General features: G+C 51.3%; 7 protein-coding genes and 1 non-coding gene across 8 annotated transcripts; 6 read left to right on the top strand and 2 right to left on the bottom strand.

Moving 5' to 3' along the window:
• The first annotated feature begins 113 nt into the window (after positions 1–113).
• On the top strand, positions 114–4,187 carry ASPSYDRAFT_698354 (cytoskeletal protein-binding protein SLA1). Its single transcript, XM_040850488.1, has 5 exons — positions 114–671; positions 855–2,198; positions 2,253–2,289; positions 2,340–4,016; positions 4,069–4,187. Exons 1-5 carry the CDS (start codon positions 474–476, stop codon positions 4,092–4,094), a joined length of 3,282 nt encoding a protein of 1,093 aa, XP_040706974.1. The 5' UTR covers positions 114–473; the 3' UTR covers positions 4,095–4,187.
• A 1,338-nt stretch (positions 4,188–5,525) lies between these two features.
• Positions 5,526–9,427, bottom strand: ASPSYDRAFT_55829 (uncharacterized protein; the record flags this gene model as incomplete). Its single annotated transcript, XM_040849098.1, has 6 exons — positions 5,526–7,734; positions 8,233–8,724; positions 8,780–8,862; positions 8,915–9,032; positions 9,090–9,127; positions 9,185–9,427. 6 exons carry the CDS (start codon positions 9,425–9,427, stop codon positions 5,526–5,528), a joined length of 3,183 nt encoding a protein of 1,060 aa, XP_040706973.1.
• Positions 9,428–11,717: 2,290 nt separating this feature from the next.
• ASPSYDRAFT_694197 (phosphatase PAP2 family protein) lies at positions 11,718–13,430 on the top strand. Its single transcript, XM_040850468.1, has 3 exons — positions 11,718–12,214; positions 12,278–12,803; positions 12,859–13,430. Exons 1-3 carry the CDS (start codon positions 11,825–11,827, stop codon positions 13,269–13,271), a joined length of 1,329 nt encoding a protein of 442 aa, XP_040706972.1. The 5' UTR covers positions 11,718–11,824; the 3' UTR covers positions 13,272–13,430.
• Positions 13,431–15,009: 1,579 nt separating this feature from the next.
• ASPSYDRAFT_143626 (PWWP domain protein) lies at positions 15,010–17,103 on the top strand (the record flags this gene model as incomplete). Its single annotated transcript, XM_040841357.1, has 5 exons — positions 15,010–15,175; positions 15,298–15,748; positions 15,808–16,165; positions 16,218–16,446; positions 16,526–17,103. 5 exons carry the CDS (start codon positions 15,010–15,012, stop codon positions 17,101–17,103), a joined length of 1,782 nt encoding a protein of 593 aa, XP_040706971.1.
• Positions 17,104–17,987: 884 nt separating this feature from the next.
• Positions 17,988–19,340, bottom strand: ppmA (type 2C protein phosphatase PTC7; the record flags this gene model as incomplete). Its single annotated transcript, XM_040841452.1, has 1 exon — positions 17,988–19,340. One exon carries the CDS (start codon positions 19,338–19,340, stop codon positions 17,988–17,990), a length of 1,353 nt encoding a protein of 450 aa, XP_040706970.1.
• Positions 19,341–20,200: 860 nt separating this feature from the next.
• ASPSYDRAFT_144066 (putative pre-mRNA splicing factor) lies at positions 20,201–22,000 on the top strand (the record flags this gene model as incomplete). Its single annotated transcript, XM_040841397.1, has 3 exons — positions 20,201–20,242; positions 20,382–20,415; positions 20,502–22,000. 3 exons carry the CDS (start codon positions 20,201–20,203, stop codon positions 21,998–22,000), a joined length of 1,575 nt encoding a protein of 524 aa, XP_040706969.1.
• A 275-nt stretch (positions 22,001–22,275) lies between these two features.
• On the top strand, positions 22,276–23,617 carry ASPSYDRAFT_41914 (J-type chaperone JAC1). Its single transcript, XM_040846365.1, has one exon. The coding sequence runs from the start codon at positions 22,576–22,578 to the stop codon at positions 23,395–23,397; it is 822 nt and encodes a 273-aa protein (XP_040706968.1). The 5' UTR covers positions 22,276–22,575; the 3' UTR covers positions 23,398–23,617.
• Positions 22,369–22,441, top strand: ASPSYDRAFT_t41. Its single transcript has one exon. It is a non-coding gene; the product is annotated as a tRNA-Lys (tRNA).
• Positions 23,618–23,735: the final 118 nt, after the last annotated feature.

The following is a 23,735-nucleotide window of genomic DNA, read 5'->3' as shown; positions in this document are numbered from 1 at the left end:
CTTCAGGCCGCAGACGACGACTTACCCACAGCAACAAATACCGTTTCTCCCTCAGCCCCAACGATCGGCAATCCTCTCATCTTCTCACTTAATTCCACGACAGTCCGTCCATCCCGTTTTCTTCGTCCCTCTGCGGTTTCGCCCAAACACCCAAGTCTGTACCCCGGATTTGTTCCGTTCCAGTCTGATCCATGAGTTGGGAGCTGCCAAGCCCAGCCCACTCTGAGACTCTTGCGCGGACTCTCGTCCCCGACTGCCTCCTACTATTACGACCCGACCGTCCAGTTACATCCCAATCAACCACCGGCCCTCTTCCCTCGCCTTCGCCCCTTTCCCGGCTCAACACCAGGAGGCACTTGCCCTGACTCCGGATTCTTTCTCGCTGCCGCAGCAGCCGGACCGCTCTCCTTCCGCCTCAGCCTATTCTCCCGATCAGCACACGCGGCCCGTCGTCCGGTTGACCTGCGAACACCATGGGCTTCATCGGTGTCTATACCTCCATCTACGACTACCACCCGCAAGCGCAGGGCGAATTAGAGCTGCGTGAAGGCGATTTACTTTACATTCTCGAGAAAAGCGATGAGGACGATTGGTGGAAAGCTAAAAAGAAGGCAGACCGGGACGATGAAGATGAGCCCGAGGGTCTAGTGCCTAATAACTACGTCGAGGAGGTAAGAACACCATTCTGAGTTCTCTTCAGGTCTGAGGTTGTGAAGAAATATCTACAATGGCAACCTGTGACTTACATGAAGCTCCCTAAAAAAAACCTCTCCACCTCTCAGGGGTTAAGGCGGACGCGATGACGCCCCAGCCACTGCAACGCAAATGCTAACAGAACACTGACGAACTAACAGGCCCAACCCATTCACACTGCAAAAGCGCTATATGATTATACACGCCAGACAGATGAAGAGGTGTCTTTTTCAGAAGATGCAAGCTTGGATGTTTACGACACTTCGGATCCGGACTGGACCCTAGTTGGAGTCAATATAGATTTCGGATTCGCCCCGTCAAATTACATTGAGATTGTTGGAGATTCTGTAAACCATGCGGCACATGATCAGACGTTTGCATCGCCGGAACCTACCTCTCCCGCCGTCGCTTCACCAGTCCCCGAACCAGCAGCCCCTAGCCTTCCGCAGCGCCCGGAGGCGGCGCCAACGGAAGAAGTCGGCGGCGCGCCTGTCTCAAGATCTCCCCCTGAGGCTGCCCAAAATCCCGCTGCTGCAGCAATAGCCAGTATCCTTCACGAGCAACATGGTGCTCCAGGGTCGGATAGGGATATTCCCCCGCCCCCGCAACCACCGCGGCCGTCCGAACCCCAAGTGGCCCGCGAGCCTTCACCTCCGGCCCCCAAACTGCCTCAAAGACCTCCCTCAGAACAGTTGGCTTCTCCGGTCCATCTTGGTTCGCCCGCGCCCGAGCTCTCACCTGTTGCCAATCCCAGACATGCTTCAGTACGAGAAGCTGATGGTGGGCCCCGGGAATCGCCCCCGTATAACCGGGTTGGACTGACACCGCGTTCTCCATCCGGATATCATATGTACAATATCAACGAAATGGTTGAGGTTATGGGTAAAAGGAAGAAGATGCCTACGACGCTAGGAATCAACATTGCCACAGGGACTATCTTCATCTCACCAGAGGATGAGGGGGATGTGCAGGAGTGGACCGCCGAAAAACTTACGCATTACTCAATTGAAGGAAAGCACGTCTTTATTGATCTCGTCCGTCCTAGCAAGAGTGTGGACTTCCATGCCGGAGCCAAGGACACGGCGCGCGAGATCGTCTCAGCGCTAGGTGAGATTTCTGGAGCTTTCCGTGCAGAGGGCTTGCGGGAAGTTATCCAGGCCAGCGCTGGCGGTGGTGGCGCTCAGAAGAAAGGAAACATCCTTTATGAATTCATGGCGCAAGGTGACGATGAGGTCACAGTTGATGTGGGCGATGAAGTGGTCATCATAGATGACTCCAAGTCCGACGAATGGTGGATGGTCCGACGCATCAAGAACGGTAAGGAGGGTGTAGTTCCAAGTAGCTACGTGGAGGTCAGTGGGTTTGTTACGCCTGCGCCTCCGGCCGCAACGTCTGTCGAATCTGGATTGTCGGCCGTGGAGAGGAACAGGCTTGAAGAGGCACGCCTGGCTAAGGAGGCCTCTCGAAAATCCGTATCGGAAACAGCTGAACCGCGAAGCCCACAGGTATGTCCGTCGTTCCACCAATTTGGGAGGAGAAGCTAACGGGATATAATGTAGCATCACAAGAGAGACAGCAAGAGTAGCCAGAGATCTAGTAAGTATATCCACTTTATCTCCCTTATCACCGTTCTAACCATCATTTAGAGCCTGACCCGGCAAAGGTGAGGTCGTGGATTGATCGGTCCAAGGCGTTCACCGTGGAGGCTCAATTCATTGGCTTGCAGGATGGGAAAATCCATCTGCACAAGACCAACGGAATCAAGATTGCGGTACCAATTCCTAAAATGTCCCTCGAGGACGTGGAGTATGTTGAAAAGGTTACCGGAATCTCGCTCGACGAAGACAAACCGTTGTCCGACCTTCGGCGCGCGCCTAAAGACAAGGCGCAGAGCGAAGGGAAATCTGGCGCTACTTTCCAACAGTCTGACTATGATTGGTTTGATTTCTTTCTCAAGGCTGGTGTTGGTCCTCATCAATGTGAACGATACGCACAAAACTTTGCGAAAGATTCGATGGATGAAGGTGTTCTCCCTGATATAAGCCCGGAGACTCTGCGCACATTGGGTTTAAAAGAAGGCGACATCTTGCGAGTGATGAAGTACTTGGATGGAATGTTTGGGCGGACGGGCCGCAAGGGGAAACCGCTCAATGTCAGCTTTGGTGGGGAGGAGGTCATGGGCAATGGCGAGGATTCAGGAGGTCTCTTTGCTGGGCCCGGTGGAACGCTGCGCAACAACACTCGGAAGGGTCGGCCGGCGCCCGCCGTTCAGACAAATGATGTGGTTGATCCGAAGGTGTTTGAGCAGAAGGATGGCATAAAGCCAGCAGAAGCCAAGACTGTTACTCCTCCACCGGCGGCTACCGCTGCTGAAAAACCTGTCCAGAAGGGCTTCGACGACGATGCATGGGAAGTAAAGACTCCGACGCAAACGTCAGCTCCCGCAGCAAGCTCACAGCCCCCGGCAGCGGCACCCGCTGCCACTAGCCAGCCACCATCTGCAGCTATGGCAGATTTATCGCTGCTTCAAGCACCTCTTCAACCGACTCCTGCGCAGCCGGCCCCCGCTCCTGCTCAGTCACCCCCAGCAGCGCAGCCTATCCAAGCTCAGCCAACGGCAGTGCCTGTTCAGCCGCAGCCAACAGGGGCCTCGCCAGGATTTTTTCAACAACTTGCACAGGTTCCACAACAGCCCAGACAACGTCCACAAGCTCCTCAGGCCTCAGGTCAAAACTCTCTTATACCGCCGCCGCCCCAGCGGCCGCTCTCTGCGCCTCAGAACATGCCTCAACAACAACCTTTTGGTCTCCCTCAGCTACAACCACAACTGACAGGCTTGCCTCAGCAAGGTCCCCAAATGACGGGCGCTGGATTCCAACAGCCGTTCCAGCCACAACAAACTGGGTTCATGGCTCCAAATCAGTTTCAGAACGGACTTATGCCGCAGCCTACAGGCTTCCAGCCGCAGTCGCAATTCGGGATTCAACAGCAGCAGCAACAGCAGACTGGTTTCCAGGGCCTCGCCCCACAACAAACGGGTTTCGGCGGTTTCCAAGCCTCTCCTCAACAACCAATGCAAACTGGCATCAACTCTATTCTCCCACCAGCATTGCAGCCTCAACCTACTGGTATGAACGGTTCAGGACCCATGGCCTATTCTCCATCCCCTCCCCCGATCCCGCCCATCCCTCAGCAACCCACAGCTATGCCTTTACAGGCACAGAAGACCGGTCCAGCGCCCCCGGTCCGATTTGGTGTCAAGCCTGATGCTCCTAAGAAGCTTGTTCCACAGCCGACAGGGAAAGCAAACCTTTCACAAGCTAGTAAGTCCACGTCCTGCCACCCTGAGCACTACTGGTTAGCTAACTGGCGTAGCCCCCACGAATCCGTTCGGCTTTTAAACAAAGCAGACGTGTACATAGGATTTCCAACTTTGCAGCACATGGCTTTTTTCATCATACATTATCATTTACTCATTCTGCTGGCAGGATTGCAAGTGTGATCCTAATCCTTTTTCCTCACATAAGCACTATGATACATGCAGCGATCTAGGCATGGCCTTTCCCATCTATCCACGCAGCAAAGCCTCAGTATTTTGTTACGTGGCGCACCTTCAGCGAACTAGACTTCGATATCCATTTTCCTTTTCCATCCCTCTTTTCCTTGCCCTTTCCCCTCTGGACTGGACTTAACCTACGTAATTTTGGAAGACCACGTCTGACGCTCTCCCTATTTCGTTTTGTCTCGCCTTTTGTTCTTTGGTCTGCCAGTATCTTGAAACGCTGCATCACGCTGCATTGACCAGTTATGTCTAGCATTTTTTTAAACCTCATTCAAGCTATGTCGCCTTGTGTTTTTTATTTTGCTATTCACCCCGCGTGTTGACTGGGTGTTTGTACGTATTACCTGGCTGTAGCAGCTAGTGCTATCCTCTATGTCACTATCTAATGTTGAGTTGTATTGGCTCGAACTCTGAAATAATAATTTTAAGCTTAACATATTGTTGAATCTAGCAGGGCTTGCAATATGACAAGTGTAGGTGCGGAACTTCTAACTACTTGGTATGGTTAGGTTTCTGGCGAGCCTCACCGACAACAATGCTGGGATTGAGCTCCTAGGTTTCCTCTGTATGTTTGTCGGAACCCATATTGTGCCAGGGGCTTGGAGTAAATGATAGTTTGTCTTTGAAGAGTATGCGTGGCGGTCGAAGCTGGGAAGAACGACTCTTGTTCCCCCACAACGGGCTTGCCTTCTCAACTACTGGGTATACCTACTACAGAATTACTTACTATGTGTAGTACTAGGGGATACCGGTAGATCTAATGGCTCGTTTATTTACCAGCTCTTTAAAAGGCTGAATATGTCTACCTATATACATTCAGATACTATATAATTACAAGTCTGATCACGGCCAAGCAGTTCCACTCTTCTGGCTTACCCCAGGCGACTACATCGTCCATCAAGCACGTCTCCCACCTCTAACACCAACCAGACTCTCTGAGTCGCCCCTGACTGGGAATTTGTGGTGTTGTTGAGGTTGTGTATGCTGGGGTCCCGGATCCGAAGACGTTTGTTGAGGAGGCGTGAGACGTTGTTGCGGTGAGGTTTGTGGAGACGGGGGAAAAGAAACCTTGCTGCTTCAATTGCTGATCACAATCATTGGCACGGATAGACTGTAATCTGAGGCATAAGCGATTCAAAATTATGCTTCTCTCGAGCAGATTTCACGTTAGGCCCAGTTGCCACAAAATTCAACCATAGCCCCACGAGCCATAGCATCAGAGGAAGCTGATCATATCATAATAGGAAATTGGGACGAACTGAAGGCGACCTCATGTATCATCCCAAAGTCCAAATACCGGAAGATCCTCTGCCATGTAGAGAAGGCCATTGTCTGACAATATCATATCAGAAAGCGGCGTCTGACCTCCAGGCTCCGCCCTCATCCCAGATGGCATGGTGCCGTCGGGTGAGAACCCAATTGGTATCCCCGTAGTTGTCAATGTAGAGATCGCAGAGTCATATGGAAGCCCCCCTGTTGCGGCCGCGCCACATAGGGCGTCCCAAATGTTGTGGTCTTGGGGTGCGAGTGCTGGTAATTCGGGAGGCTGCGACGGCGCAGGGTTCGCTGGTGGGAGCTTATCCGGAGATAAAGGAGATGGCGCCGTAGGTTCACCGGGTCGACGTACGGGCATACTATCAACTGCTAAAGACGGTTCACTTGCAGGCCCTACTTGGCCAAAGAGCTGGTCGACCTGTCGGCTGCGCTGTTCCATCCATTGCCGATTTCGTCGACTAACGTACTCGGCTACTGCAGCTCGAAGATATTTCACAATTTGGAGGAAGCGGCAGGCGTGCGGATCGTATGGCACAAAGAGCCCGAGAAATTTCTCTGCTTTATTCATGCCCTCTTCGAGTGGAAGAAAATTGTCGTAATCGGCGAAAAAGGCGGCCCCCAGGACCACTGCTGAGTTGAAAACGGAATTTATTAGGAACGGTAGCCTGCGCGGTAAGTTTTCGTATGCCGAAAGGCCGTCTACGATATCAAGGCCGCGCAGAGCAGAGTAGACACAGGCATCGGCGAAAAGAGAGAGGCGGGAGGTAGCATTCCTGGCCTCGGGGACTCCAGAAGCTTCTTTCTTGTGCCTCACATACTGTGACACCCAGAAGATGAGGAAAGGCCGTGTTAAAAGGATGATTGACCAGTAGTATGACCCAAATACATGTGCCGCGGCCAAGTTCTCTTCCAGTGATTTGGAATCTAATCGTTCTGTTTGCATTTGTAGGAAAGGGGGTAAGTTCCTGACCCAAGCTCGATGCTGATTAGAAATATTCTCCGCAACGTTAATTGATACGACCTGTCGCATATACACCTCGGTAAGAACTCGCTCGAAAATGCGACACAGGGATACAACGGTTGTCGATAACTGATCCCGTGGCAGGACTGATTCTCTTCGGGAGATTTCATCCTCGCGTACATCATAATCGAAATCTGATGTGGCAGGTGGACGGCCCAGAGAAGCGCTGAGAAATAAATCCATCATACGAAGACTTTTCCACACTCGTTCCCTAGCCCGCCGTTCCCGCGCAGTAAACAGGGAGTTGGCGTCCTTTCGGTGAATGCCCACTGCATATGCAGCCCGTAAAGCGATGCCGAGGTTCATGAACGCACCATTCCGGCGACAAGCGCCAAGCATGTACATAGAAATGAGAACATAGGACTGGATGGTATACAGACTGGGGGTCTCGGTGAATGCCGAGAAGGCAAGTTGCCGGCCACTGACAAAATATTGCTCGGCTAGAGTTTGGTTTGTATCGGATACTTGCGCACCTATTGCGAGGACGAGATAAAAAATTGAGCTGACTGTATCTTCATCCCCTGTCGGATTCCCAATCCAATCTGCAAGTCGCGGATGAAACTCCTCGAGATCAAACAGGTCCAGCAACGGGCTAGTAGCCAAGACATACTGACGAGCGAGCCGCTGCGCCTCATCATTGCTTGGGGGTTCGATCAGCGGCCCGCTCTGTGTAGTTGAGCTGCTTTGGAAAGCCTCTAACATAGAGTGGCGTGATGTATCCTCCGTGAATTCGCACCGCCCGATTGACAACGAAACGATGCGGCGGACGCTCTGCAGGAACGACAAGCTCGCAGAGTCCCCAATATACATAAATTTTCCTTGGCCATCTCGAAGTAATCGCGCAACCTTTGGAACAGGCGCCGCCCCATCCTTATCATCTCCGACATCTTGTTCTATGTTTGCGCTTGTGTCCTCCAGAGAATTGAGCAGATGGTCCATGGCCGTTCGCCGCTGCGGAGTGGGCACCAGGTGTTCGCTAAGTAGCATCGCTTCTTTGGGATCATTGCTGGGCCGGAGCAACCGAGCTGGCTTGTCCGAAAAATGGCACTCCGCTTCTTTGCGGCGCTGTACGCATATCGTACAAGGCTGCTCCCCGTTACACTTTTGTTTCCTTCTCTTGCAACTGTCGCATGCTCGACGGCACCGTAGGCGGGCTCCGGGTGCGGTACTAGCTCGGGGCATACTGCGCGCGATTATTTAAGCTCATAAAAAGGATCGGTTCAATTGTATCCAGACCAATCGCTCTTCGTCGACAAGTTGTGCGGACGGCGGTCAATGCGGGGAGCCGGAGCAGCAATCTATCGATTGTCGAGGAAAAGGCCGATTCGGCTACCCGTGGGATATGTTGTTAACCATACCATGCGGTATAGCAGTTAAATTAACGCGAATAATGCTTTTTGAGGTGCCGTGGACAACTAGAAAAGGTGAAAGCTGTGTGTTGGAAGTGTAGTGCAAGTGCTTCGGTTTCCCCAGACTGCGAAGGCATCGGGCTTGGCGTCTGCCGAGACCGGTAAGATCGGCATTAGACACCTCAGGCATCAATCGATCTACCAACCATTCAACACCTCGCGATTACTCGCAAATATCCCATCTTGATCATGAATTTGGTGTTCAATTTGCTATCATACCCATACATTACAGCTAATTTTGGCACGAGCGAGAAATATTATCCCTCCATTACTCAGGTCGGAAAGACACAAGTCTTCCGAAAGTGTCCGCTGTGCCCCAGATACCATGACGCAAACCCGACAACTGAACAATCTGGCTATGGTCGACAAACAGGTTAACGTCGATGCCAAACTCCCTCATGTACCAGGTATACACCTGGGGGTCTGCTGCCTCGAACATGACACGCTCAGGTGGAAGCTCCTTCATAATTTTAGACACCACGTCCGTTCTCCACGAGTTTACGTTCTCAGTGATGCCCTCGGACTCGATCATCAGGCGCTCCACGCCCGCATTGAGGAATTTTTGCCCCAGGTTCACCAGCTTTCCAGGGTCTGAAGTGCCGAGTGATTCGAGACCAGCAGCTGAGGTGTCGCCGCCGGCTCCGAATTGGATACCTAGCTCGGGTTTCGCTTTTAGTCCGTACGAGTGGACTTTATCGACAAGGCGGAGCCAGTCCTCTTCAGGGAATGACAGGAAGCCTGACGAAAGCTCGATCACGTCGAATCTGTACAACATCAGGTTAGACTCGAACTGACAGTGGGATTGGGCATATGGCATACCCTAGGTCTTTGCATTTCGAGAGATATTTGTCGAACACCGCGTTCGGGTCTGGGTGTGTGAGAAGATGTTCGGCCCATCCGCCCTGCATAAGGTCAGTCAGGGTCCATCTCGCCAGTTATAGAGTCGACACCCACCGTTGAGACGTAGACGTCGTATTCATGTGCGAGGTCAATCAACTCTCTGAGAGGCTTCTCTGGGAAGAGCGAGAAAGAGCCTCCGGCAAATTTAAGTCCGTCGACATGTGTTCCCATCCTGTGAACCTCTCAGCATTAATCCGAGTCTCATTGTCATCTGTAAACCAGAACTTACGTCTCAAGAACATCAGCGAGATATCTCTTGCCCATCACCTACAATCGCAAATCAGCCTCTACCCCTGTTAGCCAGTATGTATCTCGGGTACATACCGTATAGTACGGTCCTCTGATCTCTGTCACCCCCTTAGTTCTAGGCTTCTTTGGTCGAGGGTTCGATCGTGCAAACCCAAATCCGTTGGCCTTATCTTGGAGCAAGACATTTGCCTCCTGCGCAGCAGGGGCTGTGGTCGACAAGCTCCTAGACCATACTGGCGGCGCGGCGGCTTTCTGCAATGCTGAACCGAAGGCCTTTCTCGACGAAAGAGCAGCACTTCGAGCTATTGGGGACATCATTGTGACTGTAGGGTTATATGGTGTCGGAATTAACGGGTATCAAGGTCCGGTTACTTTAGTTGGTTGAAAGCACTGCAACAATTAAGTTTGGTCGAATATTGATATTACGACTATGATGGATACAGGTCGGCATGGGACGATGGACAGCATATAAAGCAGAGTATTTTTTTACTCATGTGAGCGAGGGTTTCATCATATATACATCATCCATCCCGTATAGTGAGGCTTTCCAGTCGCTCCGAGGTCAGGCAACTCCTATGAAGTCAAGACGGTGTAGATTAGATGGGCATGATGTCATCCCCAGTTAGTACGTAGTAGGTAGCTTGGATCAGATAACCCGTTGGTCCTATCGTATATAAATCTGGAGGGTTGGCACAAAAATTCAGTTAGTATTTCCGGAGTAATCAATCTCGCGAAAAGTTAGAACTCATAACTAGCGCAGGTTGAGCAAGAAGCCAATTTGGACCATGGATTTCGGAGGTCGCATTTATGCAATTCATAAAATCAGTGCGGAGCAATGTACGGACTACGGAGCCATGCGCGGCGATCTTCGGTAGTCGGAACCTGGTGATGGTCCGCTACCGTAAGTCCGCTGACATGTTTATTCATCCGTCCCCGAGCAAGTAACAACTAGTCAACTATACGTACGGTAACACGAGACGCTCTGCTTGTTGGGCTTGCAATCTCAGAGACACCCTGTCGGGCACCGAAGCTACCATTCCCGTATGAGTGGGCAATGACAAGTGTCGTATTTGACACATCAAATAATTGCGATTTTCCAATAGTACTCCGTACCTATGCCTTATCAGTTATCATGCATCTTACTTGACCCATAACAAACAGCTCTGAAGTTTCATTGCCTCGACTTATCGACGTCCTCAGCCCGAGCCAAGTTCCACTTTTGAAAATTGGATGGTGGGATTTGGTCCCAGCTATGACGAGATCTCTCGCACAAAAATATCAAATCGCAGTCAGCAACATCCATAGCGTGCCTTATAGACTCAGATACAGTCAAAGTCGAGTGGGTGGGACGAAGCCCACGCCTCGGCACTCCAGAGCCAGAGGTACTCCGATTCCGTTTCGGAGATGGGTTCCATATTCACCTATCTGTAGCAAAATGCCTACTTAGTATAACGCTGTTATCTGCCCGAGAGTCTGGGTATGAAGGTTCTCTACCTCCAATATGCCCTCAGATTCTTCTCCCCGTGTGCGTGTGCTTGCTTTGATCACGAGCGCAAAGATTGTGACTTCGACGGTGGCTTGATTGGCATCAAAGAGATGTGCGCAAGCGGGTGGCTTGTTCGGACTCAAAAGCAAAACCGTCGTCGGTGGTGGAAAGCCGCTGGTGGGCTTGCGCTTGGAGAGATCCCGGCGTAATGGCCGTACCAGCCTTATGGTCAATAATACCACGCCGGGTGATAGGGCCCCATTGAGCGCTCCCCACCCAGCCCGCACGACCTCCTGCCGCAATTGGCTCGACGTGGATCTTGAATCTTAAATTGGAAGCTGGAAACTGGGGAGCCCAACGGAGTTAGGAACTGGTACACACAATGCTGCTCCTGAATCCGCAATCAAGCCGACTTGGCCTGGTTATCATCTCAGAGTTGCAAAGCGTCTCAGAACAGTTCGCCAACTCGAAGACGTCTCCAAAGAGCTGCTTCGAGGAGTACCTCTGGGTCTCTTTGGTCAACCAGGTCCAATGTGCCCAGACTTGTTTGACTAACAGGCTCGTCAGTCTCCACTAGGCCACTGAGGCCCGAGAAACAGCCCTGTGGCCTGGAGGCATTCGGCGCTGGAAGCAATTACAGTCTCTTCCTCCGGAACCCGGCAGTTCCGGCTTTGTGTTTGGCAACCGTTGGCAACCCTGTTAGCACTGAGCACTGAGCAGCGATGTTTTGTTTACATTACACAGGTGAATACACAAGTGTAAAGCCACCCCACTCAGGGGACTTTCGTCCAGTGATGATGATGGTCGACAGCAAGAGACACGGAATTTAAGTAGGCAGCAGGGATGTGTCTGTCCTGGGAATTTGGGCACTGCAGAAGGCAGGCTGACGAGGTACAATAAATACTCGTGTGCCCGCATAAAAAGAAGGAACCAGCTGCTGCACCCTCCGGCCGTGAGTAATATCAGCTCTCTCTCTTTCTCGCCTGCTTTACCTGGTACCGTCAGGCGTCCGCCAGCTACGACTTTTATCTAATTTTTACGCCGGTCAGAGGCGAATCAAGCGGGGGCGTTCTTTGTCCTGGTGGTGAATCTGGTGATGCTACTTTGGCTTATCCATTATTCCTATTCTTGTTCCGTCCGGCGGTTCTCTCCTCCGTCACCTCACGTCGCTCGTTTTCTTCTTATTTAACTTTCTCGAAGGCTGCCAGCCAGTCTTCCAGGAGTACATCATGGGGCTTGGAGCTTTTTTGGAACCGCTGGTGGTCATTGTCCTTCTTTTTGGTGGCACTTGGATTAATCGCACCGCTGGCTCGTTTCCTCCCTCACGACGTTCTCGCGCCAAATCCCCAATTCGCCAACGTGGAGCCTCGCCGGATTCCATCGAGTCGGGTCTTTCCTCGCCCGCATCAAAGGACGGTCTTCTAAGCAGTCGACCACTGTCTCCGTCACACTCGCGATTCGGACAGGAGACATGGCGCACCCGCCAAGTTAGAATACTGTTGTGGACATTCGAACTTACCTCGCCAAACACTGCTGTTTTCCATGATCGTCTCCTCAGTCGCCTGCTACGAAAGTTACCGTTCTTGGCCGAATGTTGGTATTGGGCGTTGGTCTACTGGGTAAACATTTCCTCTTCCTTGGATCACCTTGAACTATAAAAGAGGCTAACTTCGCACGTGCAGACATACCAATTAGGGAGAGCGTTCACTGCCGTAACTCTACAAGAAGGAACTGTCGACGTAGCGCGGAGACATGCCTTGCAAGTTATTGAAATCGAACAAGCCCTGGGGCTTTTCTGGGAAGTCCCGATCCAGCAGTTTTTCCTCCGACACCCGTTACTCATGAGATGGACCAATTGGATCTATTCATTCATTCATATTCCTGGGACCATTGCATTCTTAGTCTGGTTATATTATTACACTATCACGAGAAGTCGACCCGATGAATCCCAATTGGGGAAACCTCAGGGTGGCTCGCCAGCAGGGCCGCTCCTTTATCAAGCCCGTCGACGCACATTAGCCGTATGCAATCTTCTTGCATTTGTTGTTTTCACTCTGTGGCCATGTATGCCGCCTCGCCTGCTGAGCGACAAGGACGTCAAAGGACCCGAAGGGAAGCTCGCGCGCAGCTATGGGTTCGTGGATACCGTACACGGAGCCGAGGGTGCTGGCAGTGTGTGGACCGAAAATAGGTTTTGCAATCAATACGGTAAATAACAGCCTTGCTTCCTCTCTCATTTCGTCGCGTACTCACTACCCGACAGCTGCAATGCCCTCTCTGCATTTCGGATATTCTCTTATGATCGGACTCACCATCATGACAATTCCACTACCGGCGCATCAGCGCCTCTCGACTCGAGTCCGCATTGGGCCCTTTGGGATGCATATCCCATCACGACACCGCTTGATTTGTCTATTCCTCGGCGCTGCCTATCCATCCATAATTCTCGCTGCGATTGTCGCAACAGCAAATCACTTTATTCTCGACGCTGTTGCTGGCGCCATGGTTTGTTCTTTGGGGTGGAAGTTCAATGGAGTCCTTTTGAATTTATTACCGTTGGAAGATTATTTTCTCTGGGTGGTCCGAATACACAAGCCAGAGCCAGCGGAAATGGCAGGGGATATTAAACAATGGTTTGGCGATAGTGATGTTGGATGCACGCCGATAGTTGCCTGAACTCATGGGGCGGTCGCCTATGAATCGTTATATTATGTTGCATTCTGATGATATCCCCTTTTAACCATCGTGATCATCACGGTTTAACCCTGGCTGGTTCTTCATAACCTATTTCTTACCTTTAAGGTCACTGTTTTCCCACTATCCTTAGGAGGGAGTGGGTATAATTAATCACCATAAACAGATATTTAATATCATACTGAGTGTCAGAGATGATGAAATGGTTGTTTAGTCCTTGATGCATGTGTATTTGTATATGAACATTTCTGATGCTCTCCTAGTCAAGGATGTATATTTGTGAGTCTTCATCTCAAAAAAATGAGCGCAGCCAAACAATTTTACGATCAACCTGCTTACCTTTCCTGGCGCATGCTCCCGTTGCATCTTAATATATGTTGTGTACTCTCTACCGATCACTATAGCAATTCAAAAGCGTATCTCGACTATATATATTTCCTCTTGTCGCAAATGGAGGCGAATAAGCAAGTACTCTTGAGCGCAAGACAGATATAAAAGGAAACAAAACAAAACAAAAATAAAACCACCTTTGCGGTGAAAAGGTTGTTAAATGAAAGATTGTGTTTGGGAAATGATGAGAACCGTGCTATAAAAAAAGCTCAGCGTCCGCGAGAAGCTGGGGCTGCTTACATTGCGCAATCCATAGATAAGTTGTATGGAGACCGACCACTTGTACTTCTTCGTCACTTCCCCCCAACCCCAAACACTTGCACTTTTTCTTGAGGATACCAAGGCACCCCCACCAAGGTTGTCCTGCTGTTCTTTGCGCCCTGCAATATTTTAGATCGTCGGTAGCGAACGCGGGGTTTAACATCATCTCCTGCCCTTCCACTTTCCGAGTCAGTCCTGAAAAACTCCAGACTGCCTCTTGCTGTGGCGATAGGTCTGTGATTCATCCCCTCTAAGCGTACAATAAACACTTCCTGACTTATTTGACAGACACCTTAGTAGACGGAACCGTCTAGTCGCGGCTGTTATCACTTTACTGCCCTGTACGCGTGCGCCAAGTTACGCGCCGGCCAGTCGCGAACGGCTTCACTCTTCATCCGGCTACATCACTCTTCCGGTACAGAACCCTTAAAAAGTCTAAGTGCTTCGATGTTCCATCGTTTCAGCTTGGTTGACTGTTTCGTGTTGCTTTGTAGCTTCTCCGCATTCTGAGGGGTTGGAGAATCATCGTCCAGAACCCGCGTCAAACGTTCTAGGGACAAGGGGGATATCATCGATACTCCATCAACCGCTTTTGCTTCATCACGTCTCGCTATTTCTACGCGCGTGACTATTAAGCTAAACATTACGGCGTTGTTGTCGCTGCCACCTGAGGGCTCCTGCCAGTTACTACCAGGTTCTACCCTGTAAGTGAATTCACATCTCGGCTCACGGAGCAGACGCTAAACCTTCACCAGAGAATTCTGAAATCTATCAAGTATCAAGTGTCTGATTGCGAGAAGAAAGTAATTTGGCAGTTTCGTTGATATTTGTGTTCTGTTGCTGGGCTCGATCGTTGCGTCATTTACGGGCTGCGAGCTCCCTTTTCCCCCAGTGCAACGCGTTGTCGACTTCCCGCCTCCCGGCGTCGCGACCTTCTCCACCACTTTCTCTCCCACCGAAAACCACATCGACCTTTCCAACCATCTCTTGCAGGAAGGTTTAGGCTTCTTTCTCATCCACCCGAACTCTCTCTGCTACTCGAATTTATTATTGAGTGCCGCTGAGAACCATGGCTGAAGCCAACACCACCCCCTCGGCGCCTGCCCCGGAAGCTGGTGAGGCGTCTGCTGAGCGCGCTCCTGCGGAGCTTCAAGCTGGCTCCCAAGAGCCCGCGACTGAGCCCACCAAGGAGAACACAGAGAAGGAAGCCAATGGCGCGGATGAAAAGCCTGCTGGTGAGTGCGGCTTCAGCTTGTTTCTGGGTCTCTGCCCGTCGATGGCAGATGAAGATCGCGTGTACTCCTGTGTTGTACCTTTGCTGAGTAGCTTGACTAACCTCTGCTGTTCATTCATACAGAAAGCACAACGGCGCAGGAGGACAAGAAGGAATCGTCCGACGCCGCTGCTGAAAAGCCTAACACATCTACTGAATCTGCCGATGCGAAAAAATCCGACGAGGGCACTGCTGCCCCGGAGCCCAACGGAACACCGAAGTCCACCAAGAAGTCGACCGCTAAGCGCAAGTCTACGGGCGGGGATACCAAATCCAAACTGAACCGCAAAAAGTCCATGACTCGTATCACACAGCTCGACGCAAAAGCTGGCGATTACTATCTTGCGCGTCTTCGCAGCTTCGCCCCGTGGCCTGCCATCCTCTGCGATGAAGAGATTCTTCCTCAGACTCTCCTGGAATCGCGTCCTGTGACCGCCCAGCGTGAAGACGGAACCTACCGAGAAGATTACGCCGACGGCGGCAAGCGCGCCGCTGAGAGAACTTTCCCTGTTATGTTCCTTCACACCAATGAATTGTACGTGCTCTTCACATTTGGACGTATGTAATACGATTAGCGCTAACATTGACAACTAGCGCCTGGATCCCTAACACTGACCTCACGCCCCTTGATCCTGCTACCTGCAAGGATGTATCGGAGAAGGGCAAGTCGAAGTCACTTGTGGCCGCTTACGGTGTTGCTGCAGAGGGTCATGATCTCGCACACTTCAAGGAAATGCTCGCAGACCACCAACGCGCGATTCAACAGGAAGAGGAGGAGCGAGAGGCTGCTGCAGCTTCCAAGGCCGCCGCTAAGGCCGAAAGGGACGCCAAGAAGAACAAGCGGAAGAGCATGGATATTCATGATGATGTTGATATGGAAGATGACGGGGGTGGCAAACCGGCAAAGAGCTCTAAAAAGAGGAAGAAGGACGCTGAAGCCGAGAGCGAGAAGGTGAATGACTTGTTTCCATGCCTCCTGATTGATGCTAATGCAATAGTTTTAGCCTTCTAAGACACCCAAGACGGGAACCAAGCTGAAGCTTACAACCCCGAAAGCCCCAACCGAGGAAAGCGGAAAGAAAGCCGCTGGGTCAAGCAAGGCTAAGCAAAGTGCAAGCAAGAAGGGAAAGAAGGCTGCAGCTGGCGAGGGGAGCGACGAGTCTGGCTCTGTGCCCAAGGATCCTGAGCCCCAGGTTAATTTGGAGGAAGCCAAGAAGAAGAGGGAGAGAGAAGGTACGAGTCTTGCCCGCTGTCAAGGGAAAACAAAAAAAAAAAAAAGAAAAAAAAAAAAGCTGACATTTGTTGTTTCTAGTACTGTTTGTTCGCCACCGCCTGCAGAAGGGCTTCATTTCCCGCGATCACCCTCCCAAGGAAGAAGAAATGTCGCAAATGTCGGTCTACTTCAACAAGCTAGAGAAGCTCGGTGACCTAGAGGTCTCGATCATCCGCGAAACTAAGATCCACAAGGTTCTTAGAATGATTATCAAACTTCCAAACATCCCACGCGACGAAGAATTTAACTTCCGGAAGCGCGCCCTAGACATTCTCTCCAAGTGGAAGAATGTTCTGGACAGTGATCGCGGAACACCCAGTCAGGAGAAGGACGAGAAGCCTAAGGCCAACGGTGTCAGCAAGGAAAAGGAGGGCACTGAAACCCCAAGTAAGACCGAGAAGGAGGACGACACTAAACTCGACTCCCCAGAACAGGATACCCCTATGCCTGACGCCGATGACAAGAAGACCGAGGAGACACCAGCAGCTGCAAAGAGTGACGTCGATAAGGAAGCACCTGAGCCTGCTACTGGTGAGGCCGCAGAGAAAGAGGATGAGAAGAAGGAAAAACCAGCGGAGGAGGCAGCAGAGGAAAAAACTGCCGAGGCTGCGGCGTAGGCCAACAGCACCACCACCGCTAACTACTATTTACGTGCATGGCAAGGTAATTCTTGGTTGTTACTGTGATGTGATGATACTCTCCTCGCCTTGTTTTTCTGAATGCTTTTCCAGATCTATATTGTATGTGTGCGCGCATGTCCTTTTTATTTTTCTCCCTCTTGCTTCAATTCCTCACTTTATGCACGTAGGAAGTATTTTACCAGTCCTTTTTGCCCACTTAAATAACTCGTTTACTGTATCTGTCGCGCTTCTATCTACTACATGACTCGTTTGTTTATCTTGTTTTATTGAACGTTTTTGCTGTTCTCTCATTTAATTCTCAAATATCCCTCAGTCTCTCTCGAGCTACAGCTGTGCGTCGTCCGTTTTTCTCTTTTTTTTTTGGTTTCAGACACGAAGAGAAAAGCTAAGGGAGGCTGTGGGATAATTCGGCTTAATAAAAAAGCTTTTCCGGACAACTCTTTTACCTAAACGACTCTTAAGTTGTCCTAGATGACTCGAGGGTTCTACCAGTATTCCAGCAGCCAACAACCGAAAATATAAAGTCACTTCCTAGGATAAAAGGGAAGAAAATAGCAAATGGCAAAAATGTCATTACTCGACGTCGAGAACCGAGAGAATGTAGTAAGTGCTCGCGCAGCGTAATCTACTTTATCTATCGTCTATATTTAGTATAGTATTGGTATACCGAACGCGCTGCAATGGCAGCAATTGAACAACAAATGAAATCAACTCAGACCGTCTCCCAAAACCAACGAAACGTATCGTATAGGTATATGCAAATATGTATGCCGAATGTCCGGCCTCCGTTACTCCGCCTAAGAAAGGAAGGATCATAAGAGAGAGAGAGAGAGAAAGATGAGGTGACAACAACGACAACATTATTCTTCCACAGCAACAATAATCAAAACAGCAATATCGTCTACCTTCCCGCCGTGGTAATAATCACCAGGATAGTAGCGTTGTGCTTCCTTTGCGAAGGGACCATCGCGGCGGAGATCCATGCTTGCAAGCTTTGCTTCGCCGGCAATGGAGGCAGCAACGAGCGACTGGAGAGTGTAGCTGTGGTCATGGGGGTTGGAGGCCGTGGCAGATTTGGACTTGTTGGAGGTGGACTCAGGTGTGGATGAGGAGATGAGGGAGGACAGGCCCTCCGGACCGGTAAGTCGGTCGAGCGTTTCGCGGTCTGAAGGGGTGATGCCAGTATTAGGGGTTGTAGAAGCCGTCCAGGCACCGGTGTAGATCATGCGGCTTGTGACCAGTTTCAGGATGTCTTGGTTATTCAGGTTATCGAAGACGCCGTCGGTGGCCAGCATGAGGACGTCACCGTGGTGCATGTGTAGGGTTGTTGTCACTGCGTCGCGGGGGAAGTCTTCCAGGAATGCGCCGCCAAAGATGGACGCTTGCTGGCGCATGCGCGGGGGGATGATGCTGAGTTGGTAGGGAGTATTAAAGCCGTGAGTTTGTGGGATTGAGTAGTGGTGGACTGCAGCCTGGCGAAGGAGGACGGAGCCTGAGTCACCTAAATTTGCGAGTTCAATACGGCCGTCTTCAAGACCTATCCCAACGGATGCAGTGCACCCGCCTGCACGAATGGACTCGTCTGCGACAACCCGGTCGTAGCCCGCTTGGAGAAGAGCTTTGGCACGAAGTTGCTCAGCAGGCTTTTCCCATGACAGTGCCGTCTGAGCCATGTAGTCGCATAGACCATGCGAAAAGTCCGCCGGGTCGACTCGCGACTCCGCCCACCCTCCAACGCCATCTGCGACTGCGAAGGCGATGGAATAGTCGGGAGATGAACTGTAATGTCCAACGGAGCTCACGAAGAACGCATCCTCTCCGCTATCTGGCCGTCGTTTTCGCTTCACCGCGGGGGTTGGCGCATCGACAGCAACGCCAAGGGCCTCTTGAAGTTCAGGGTTGAAGTTATAGACATTTTTGGTGGGGAGGAATCGACCTGTTTTGCTGGACGAGGAGGCTGCAACACGGTACGATATTCGCGGGGTATGTGACTGGCACGCTGGCGTCGAATGGAAGGCTCTCGACGAGTGTGTCTGGCAGACGGACTGGCATGTTCCCAGTGGTTGCGGAAACCGAAATCGCGGGAGGCGCCGGAGACTCTGCGATCTGGCTGCAGGAGACGAGAGCACCCCTGTTAAGCGCTCTCGCGCGACGGCTTGTAAGCTACTGCAGGCTGAACCGCAGGCTCTACTGGAGCTGGCTGACACGATCATGAGCGAATAGTCGGACCTTCACCGGGGGGGTTCTCGTCCGTCGATTTTGTGCCCCTCTTAAGAGCGACTTTGCGAACGCAGGGGAATTAAACAAAAGGGTTGAGCCAGGGGGCTTGTTTCCGTGAAATGGCACGCATCGAGCAAAGTAAGCTGTGTGAGAAACCAACGCCGTCAGAACACTGGTATGGGAGATGGGGCAAAGCAGCGAATCCGACGAAATTTCCGCCGTCTCAGCAAAGAGACAGACGAAGGGGGCGATCGCGGTGGATTTTTCACCAACTGACGTAGGAAGAAGTCAAAAACAGAGCGGAATTGCCGACCGCCTGCTTCCAGGTGCCGCAGAACAAGACAAACGCCCAGGAGCGAGTAAACTGTGTCCAAAGCATTGTCACTCTGACGGTGGAGGTTCAGCGAGCGAGCAACATCCGCGAGTAGCCGTCTGCTGGCGATCTGAAGCTGTAGCTGGCATGGGCCAGAACCAGGCTGTGGTAGAGCCAACTATTGCCGTAGATAGAAGACTTGCAAAGGACCATTTGAGGCTCAATTGAGAACCAGCGACTTGGTGAAGAAGCCTCGCTAGATTTTCTTCTCCATGCTGGATGAACTAGGTGACAATTAGCTGCTGGAGCTGAGATGTTGATGGTCGCGACTGTTTGATCGTTCGGTTTCCGCTTTTCGACTTTCTGCCTTTTTTTCCGATCTCATCAACTCAACCTCAAAGAACTCCATCCCACGGCCCTCCACCTTCACACCACCGAAAGCTACTTGAGAAGCATAGCAAATACCGATTTCCTCTTCCTACATTGACTGTTTGTTGTTTAAACTCGAGGGGTTCCTGAGGACCCTTTCCAACGCCCATCATGATGCACCCATCGAGACAGGCGTATGTCGAAGAGGCGGAGGTAAGAGATCCCTATGCGTCTTTGAACGACCCTCCGGCACCTGCTGGTTGGATCGCTTGTTCCTGATAAGCTTTGGTTTACAATTTCTTCTGGCCAAAGGTGACGCGACTCCGACTGACTTCATGGATTGACTGATTAGGAGATGGATACGGGCATCAACCTAGCTGATCTGCGTACGTTCTTTTTAACAGCCCTCCCGCTCTTTCACGGTTACATTGCTTGCGAAATCTTGGATCACTAACCGTAATTATCTCTTCAGCCGTTGACCGCGACTATGTGATACCCCCATCTACCGCGGGCATTCCGGCCGAGAAGGCCTCGGCCATCATTTCCCAGTTCGAGCGCAAACGAAGAGCTGCTGCTATGGCAGTCCCGACTGATGATACACGGGTACGCGCACGGCTGCGAGAGCTTGGAGAACCCATTACACTATTTGGAGAAGGTCCAGCAGACCGAAGAGATCGACTGAGGGAACTTTTGACGGACATTGCAGAGAAGCAAGAAGCTGCAGCGGCGGAGGAGGATATCGAGATGAAGGAGGCATTTGGGGAAGAGGATGAGGGTGACCAGCAAGAGGAATTCTACACAGAAGGCTCAGACGAGTTGTTGAAGGCACGAAAAGACATAGCACGGTTCTCACTACCCCGCGCCAAAGCCCGTGTCGCCCGGCAACGTGAAGAATCGACAATACCATTACGGACGCATATTAAACATCGGAAGGCTATTAAAGAGAAGCTACATAAATTCGATCTTTACGGATCACAGATCGCCGGCGACCGCCCGGTCAGCATTTGTCGGTTTGCGCCAGACGGGCAGACGATTGCGACTGGTAACTGGGGAGGTGGTATTCGCCTACTGTCTGTGCCGAATTTGGAAGAGAAGCTTTCTGTCAAGGGTCACACGGATCGAGTTGGTGGTCTGTCATGGTTTCCAGGGGCCACGCTTCCTGAGTCGAACGTGTCTGAATCAAGTGTCAACCTCGTGTCGGGAGGAGGAGAAGGCAATGTTTGTTTATGGTCCCTTGATAAGGACCAGCCACTTGCTACACTCGGAGGCCATTCTGGCCGAGTCTGCCGGACCGAGTTTCACCCATCCGGGAAATATCTCGCATCAGCATCTTTCGACACAACATGGCGGTTATGGGATGTTGAGACGACGGCGGAGTTGCAACTGCAGGAAGGTCATTCGCGAGAAGTCTACACCGTTGCGTTTAACAATGACGGGTCTCTCTTAGCAAGTGGAGGTCTGGATAGTATTGGACGCATCTGGGATCTCCGAACTGGCCGTACAGTCATGATCTTGGAGGGACATATAAGGGAAATCTTCGGGCTAGATTGGGGAGTGGACGGATACCGTGTGCTCTCCGGGTCCGGGGATGGCTGGGTTAAATGCTGGGACCTGCGCCAAGTGAAGAATACCGGTGGGATTGGTGCACATAAGAGTGTGGTCTCCGACGTCAGATGGTATAAAGGAACCGAGTCAGAGACTGCGTCCTTCTTGCCATCTACTGAAGGGCAAGCCGGGCGAATGGATGTTGACGGGGCCACAGCCCCTATACAACCAAAGAAGTCAGGAACATTCTTTGTGAGCAGCGGGTTTGACAAGAACGTGAATATCTTCAGTGCGGATGACTGGTCTCTCATCAAGACGCTGAGCGGACACTCAGGCAATGTTCTCAGCACTGATATCAGCAGCAATGCGCAGTGGATCGCAAGCTCTGGGCATGACCGCACGGTGAAGCTATGGGGGATCGAGTAAGCTATACACAGCAACCACATAATTGATAGGAAATGACAGGCCGTTAACAGCCCGGTATCAATACATTGTAGAGGCAGTCAGCTCTGCAGCATGTTTTTATAATGTCTAGATACTAGTATTGTTTCCCACGATGGCACGAGACTCAGCGAATAGCCTCAACCATACAACATCCAAACAAGCGTATAGCAATGACGTCATTTAACGGAATTTGTAGATGCTGACTAACCACCAGCGTTGTTCCTCCAAACCACTCCAACTCCCCAATTCCGCCATGCAGCGAATCTTTAGAACTTTCCAAGCGATTTCCTCATTCCGAATCTAATACAAAAGTTGAAAGTCCACCATTTAAGCCCTCTCAGCCAATCAGGGCCGGGCTAGCTCAATCGGTAGAGCGTGAGACTCTTAATCTCAAGGCTGGGGGTTCGAGCCCCCCGTTCGGCTTTTTTGCTTCCTTTATCTCCGGTTGCCATCCGAAACTTCTCCGCGATTCGATATCCGGTTTGCCTCGATAAATAAGTGAACCATCGAGCTCAGTTGCGCGCCTCGCCGTGATTCTTTCAACAAATACAGCAAAAATGTCAGCATCTCTTCGCTCCCAAAGAGTCCTCCAACGGCTCGCAGCGTCATCTCGATCAACACCACGCTCATTCATCACAACAAACCGCAAGACACTCAGCGGTTCCTGCATCCTCTGCCAGCATCAGCTCTCAAACGCCGCAACTACACGACCTCATTCACCACTGCAGCAACACCGCACCTTCACAACCACCGTCCGCAAACTCAACCCAGACCCGAACTCCGAAGACTCCTCCGCAATCCCCAACAGCCCGAACACAACAACCTACTACACAATTTTCCCGCAAACACTTCCAACCGGCCCGCCACCCTCGTCGCCCTTTGCAATCGATGTTGCGCTCCTCCGGCGCGAGTTCTTACAACTCCAAAACACAATCCACCCGGACAAGTACCCCGCGGGCCCAACAAAGCAAACCGCCGAGTCGCTCTCCGCAACAATAAACGAAGCCTACCGCACGCTCGCGGACCCGCTTCTGCGCGCGCAGTACATCCTGCGGGAATTCCATGGGATCGATGTCACGGCGGAGGACGGGGCGGGGTCGCACCCGCTTGATCCGGAGTTGTTGATGGAGGTGATGGATGTTCAAGAGACGATTGAGGAGGTGGGCGAGGGGCCCGAGGCGGAGGCGCAGATCGCCGAGATGAAGAAGGAGAACGATGAGCGATTGAGAGGTTGTGTGGAGGCGTTGGGGAAGGCGTTCGACGAGGGCGATGTGGAGGCGGCGACGGGGGAGTGTGTGAGGTTGAAGTTTTGGGTTAGTGTTGCAGAGGGATTGAAGGAGTGGGAGCCTGGGATGGGAGGGATTAGGTTAATTCATTGATTCGCCTATTGTTCAGCGGCTTGGTATACTTGAATGGTCAGACGTGGCGAAGAGGCGCTGTACGATATGATCGATGTTTCTATACTAGAGTATATTCATCTCTTGTGTTCGTTTTAGACTAGAGAATCATTTTGCATATAATCTATTGTCACATTTCAAGTCTTGAAGGTGATGCATATAGTATAAGCCCTTTTTAGATGAAAGCATTTAGATGCTGTACGCTGTATATATTTGTACCATATCCGACCACCACAGCAATACTGCAGCTACCTTGAAGATCCAGGGGTAGGTCAATAACATAGATAAAGAGCGGATAATCAAAATTGAACCAAATATTT

This window comes from Aspergillus sydowii (genome assembly GCF_001890705.1).
Source record: "Aspergillus sydowii CBS 593.65 unplaced genomic scaffold ASPSYscaffold_2, whole genome shotgun sequence".
In the NCBI taxonomy this organism is placed as follows: domain Eukaryota; kingdom Fungi; phylum Ascomycota; class Eurotiomycetes; order Eurotiales; family Aspergillaceae; genus Aspergillus; species Aspergillus sydowii.
This window is presented reverse-complemented; position numbering and strand designations above follow the sequence as displayed.

Bases quoted from the DNA above. Each gene is read 5' to 3' on its own strand.
- ASPSYDRAFT_698354 (XM_040850488.1), top strand. From the start codon at position 474: ATGGGCTTCATCGGTGTCTATACCTCCATCTACGACTACCACCCGCAA. The intron at 672-854 runs GTAAGAACACCA...ACGAACTAACAG, and splicing joins CTAATAACTACGTCGAGGAG to GCCCAACCCATTCACACTGC. The intron at 2,290-2,339 runs GTAAGTATATCC...ACCATCATTTAG, and splicing joins CAAGAGTAGCCAGAGATCTA to AGCCTGACCCGGCAAAGGTG.
- ASPSYDRAFT_694197 (XM_040850468.1), top strand. From the start codon at position 11,825: ATGGGGCTTGGAGCTTTTTTGGAACCGCTGGTGGTCATTGTCCTTCTT. The intron at 12,215-12,277 runs GTAAACATTTCC...TCGCACGTGCAG, and splicing joins ATTGGGCGTTGGTCTACTGG to ACATACCAATTAGGGAGAGC. The intron at 12,804-12,858 runs GTAAATAACAGC...ACTACCCGACAG, and splicing joins TAGGTTTTGCAATCAATACG to CTGCAATGCCCTCTCTGCAT.
- ASPSYDRAFT_41914 (XM_040846365.1), top strand. From the start codon at position 22,576: ATGTCAGCATCTCTTCGCTCCCAAAGAGTCCTCCAACGGCTCGCAGCG.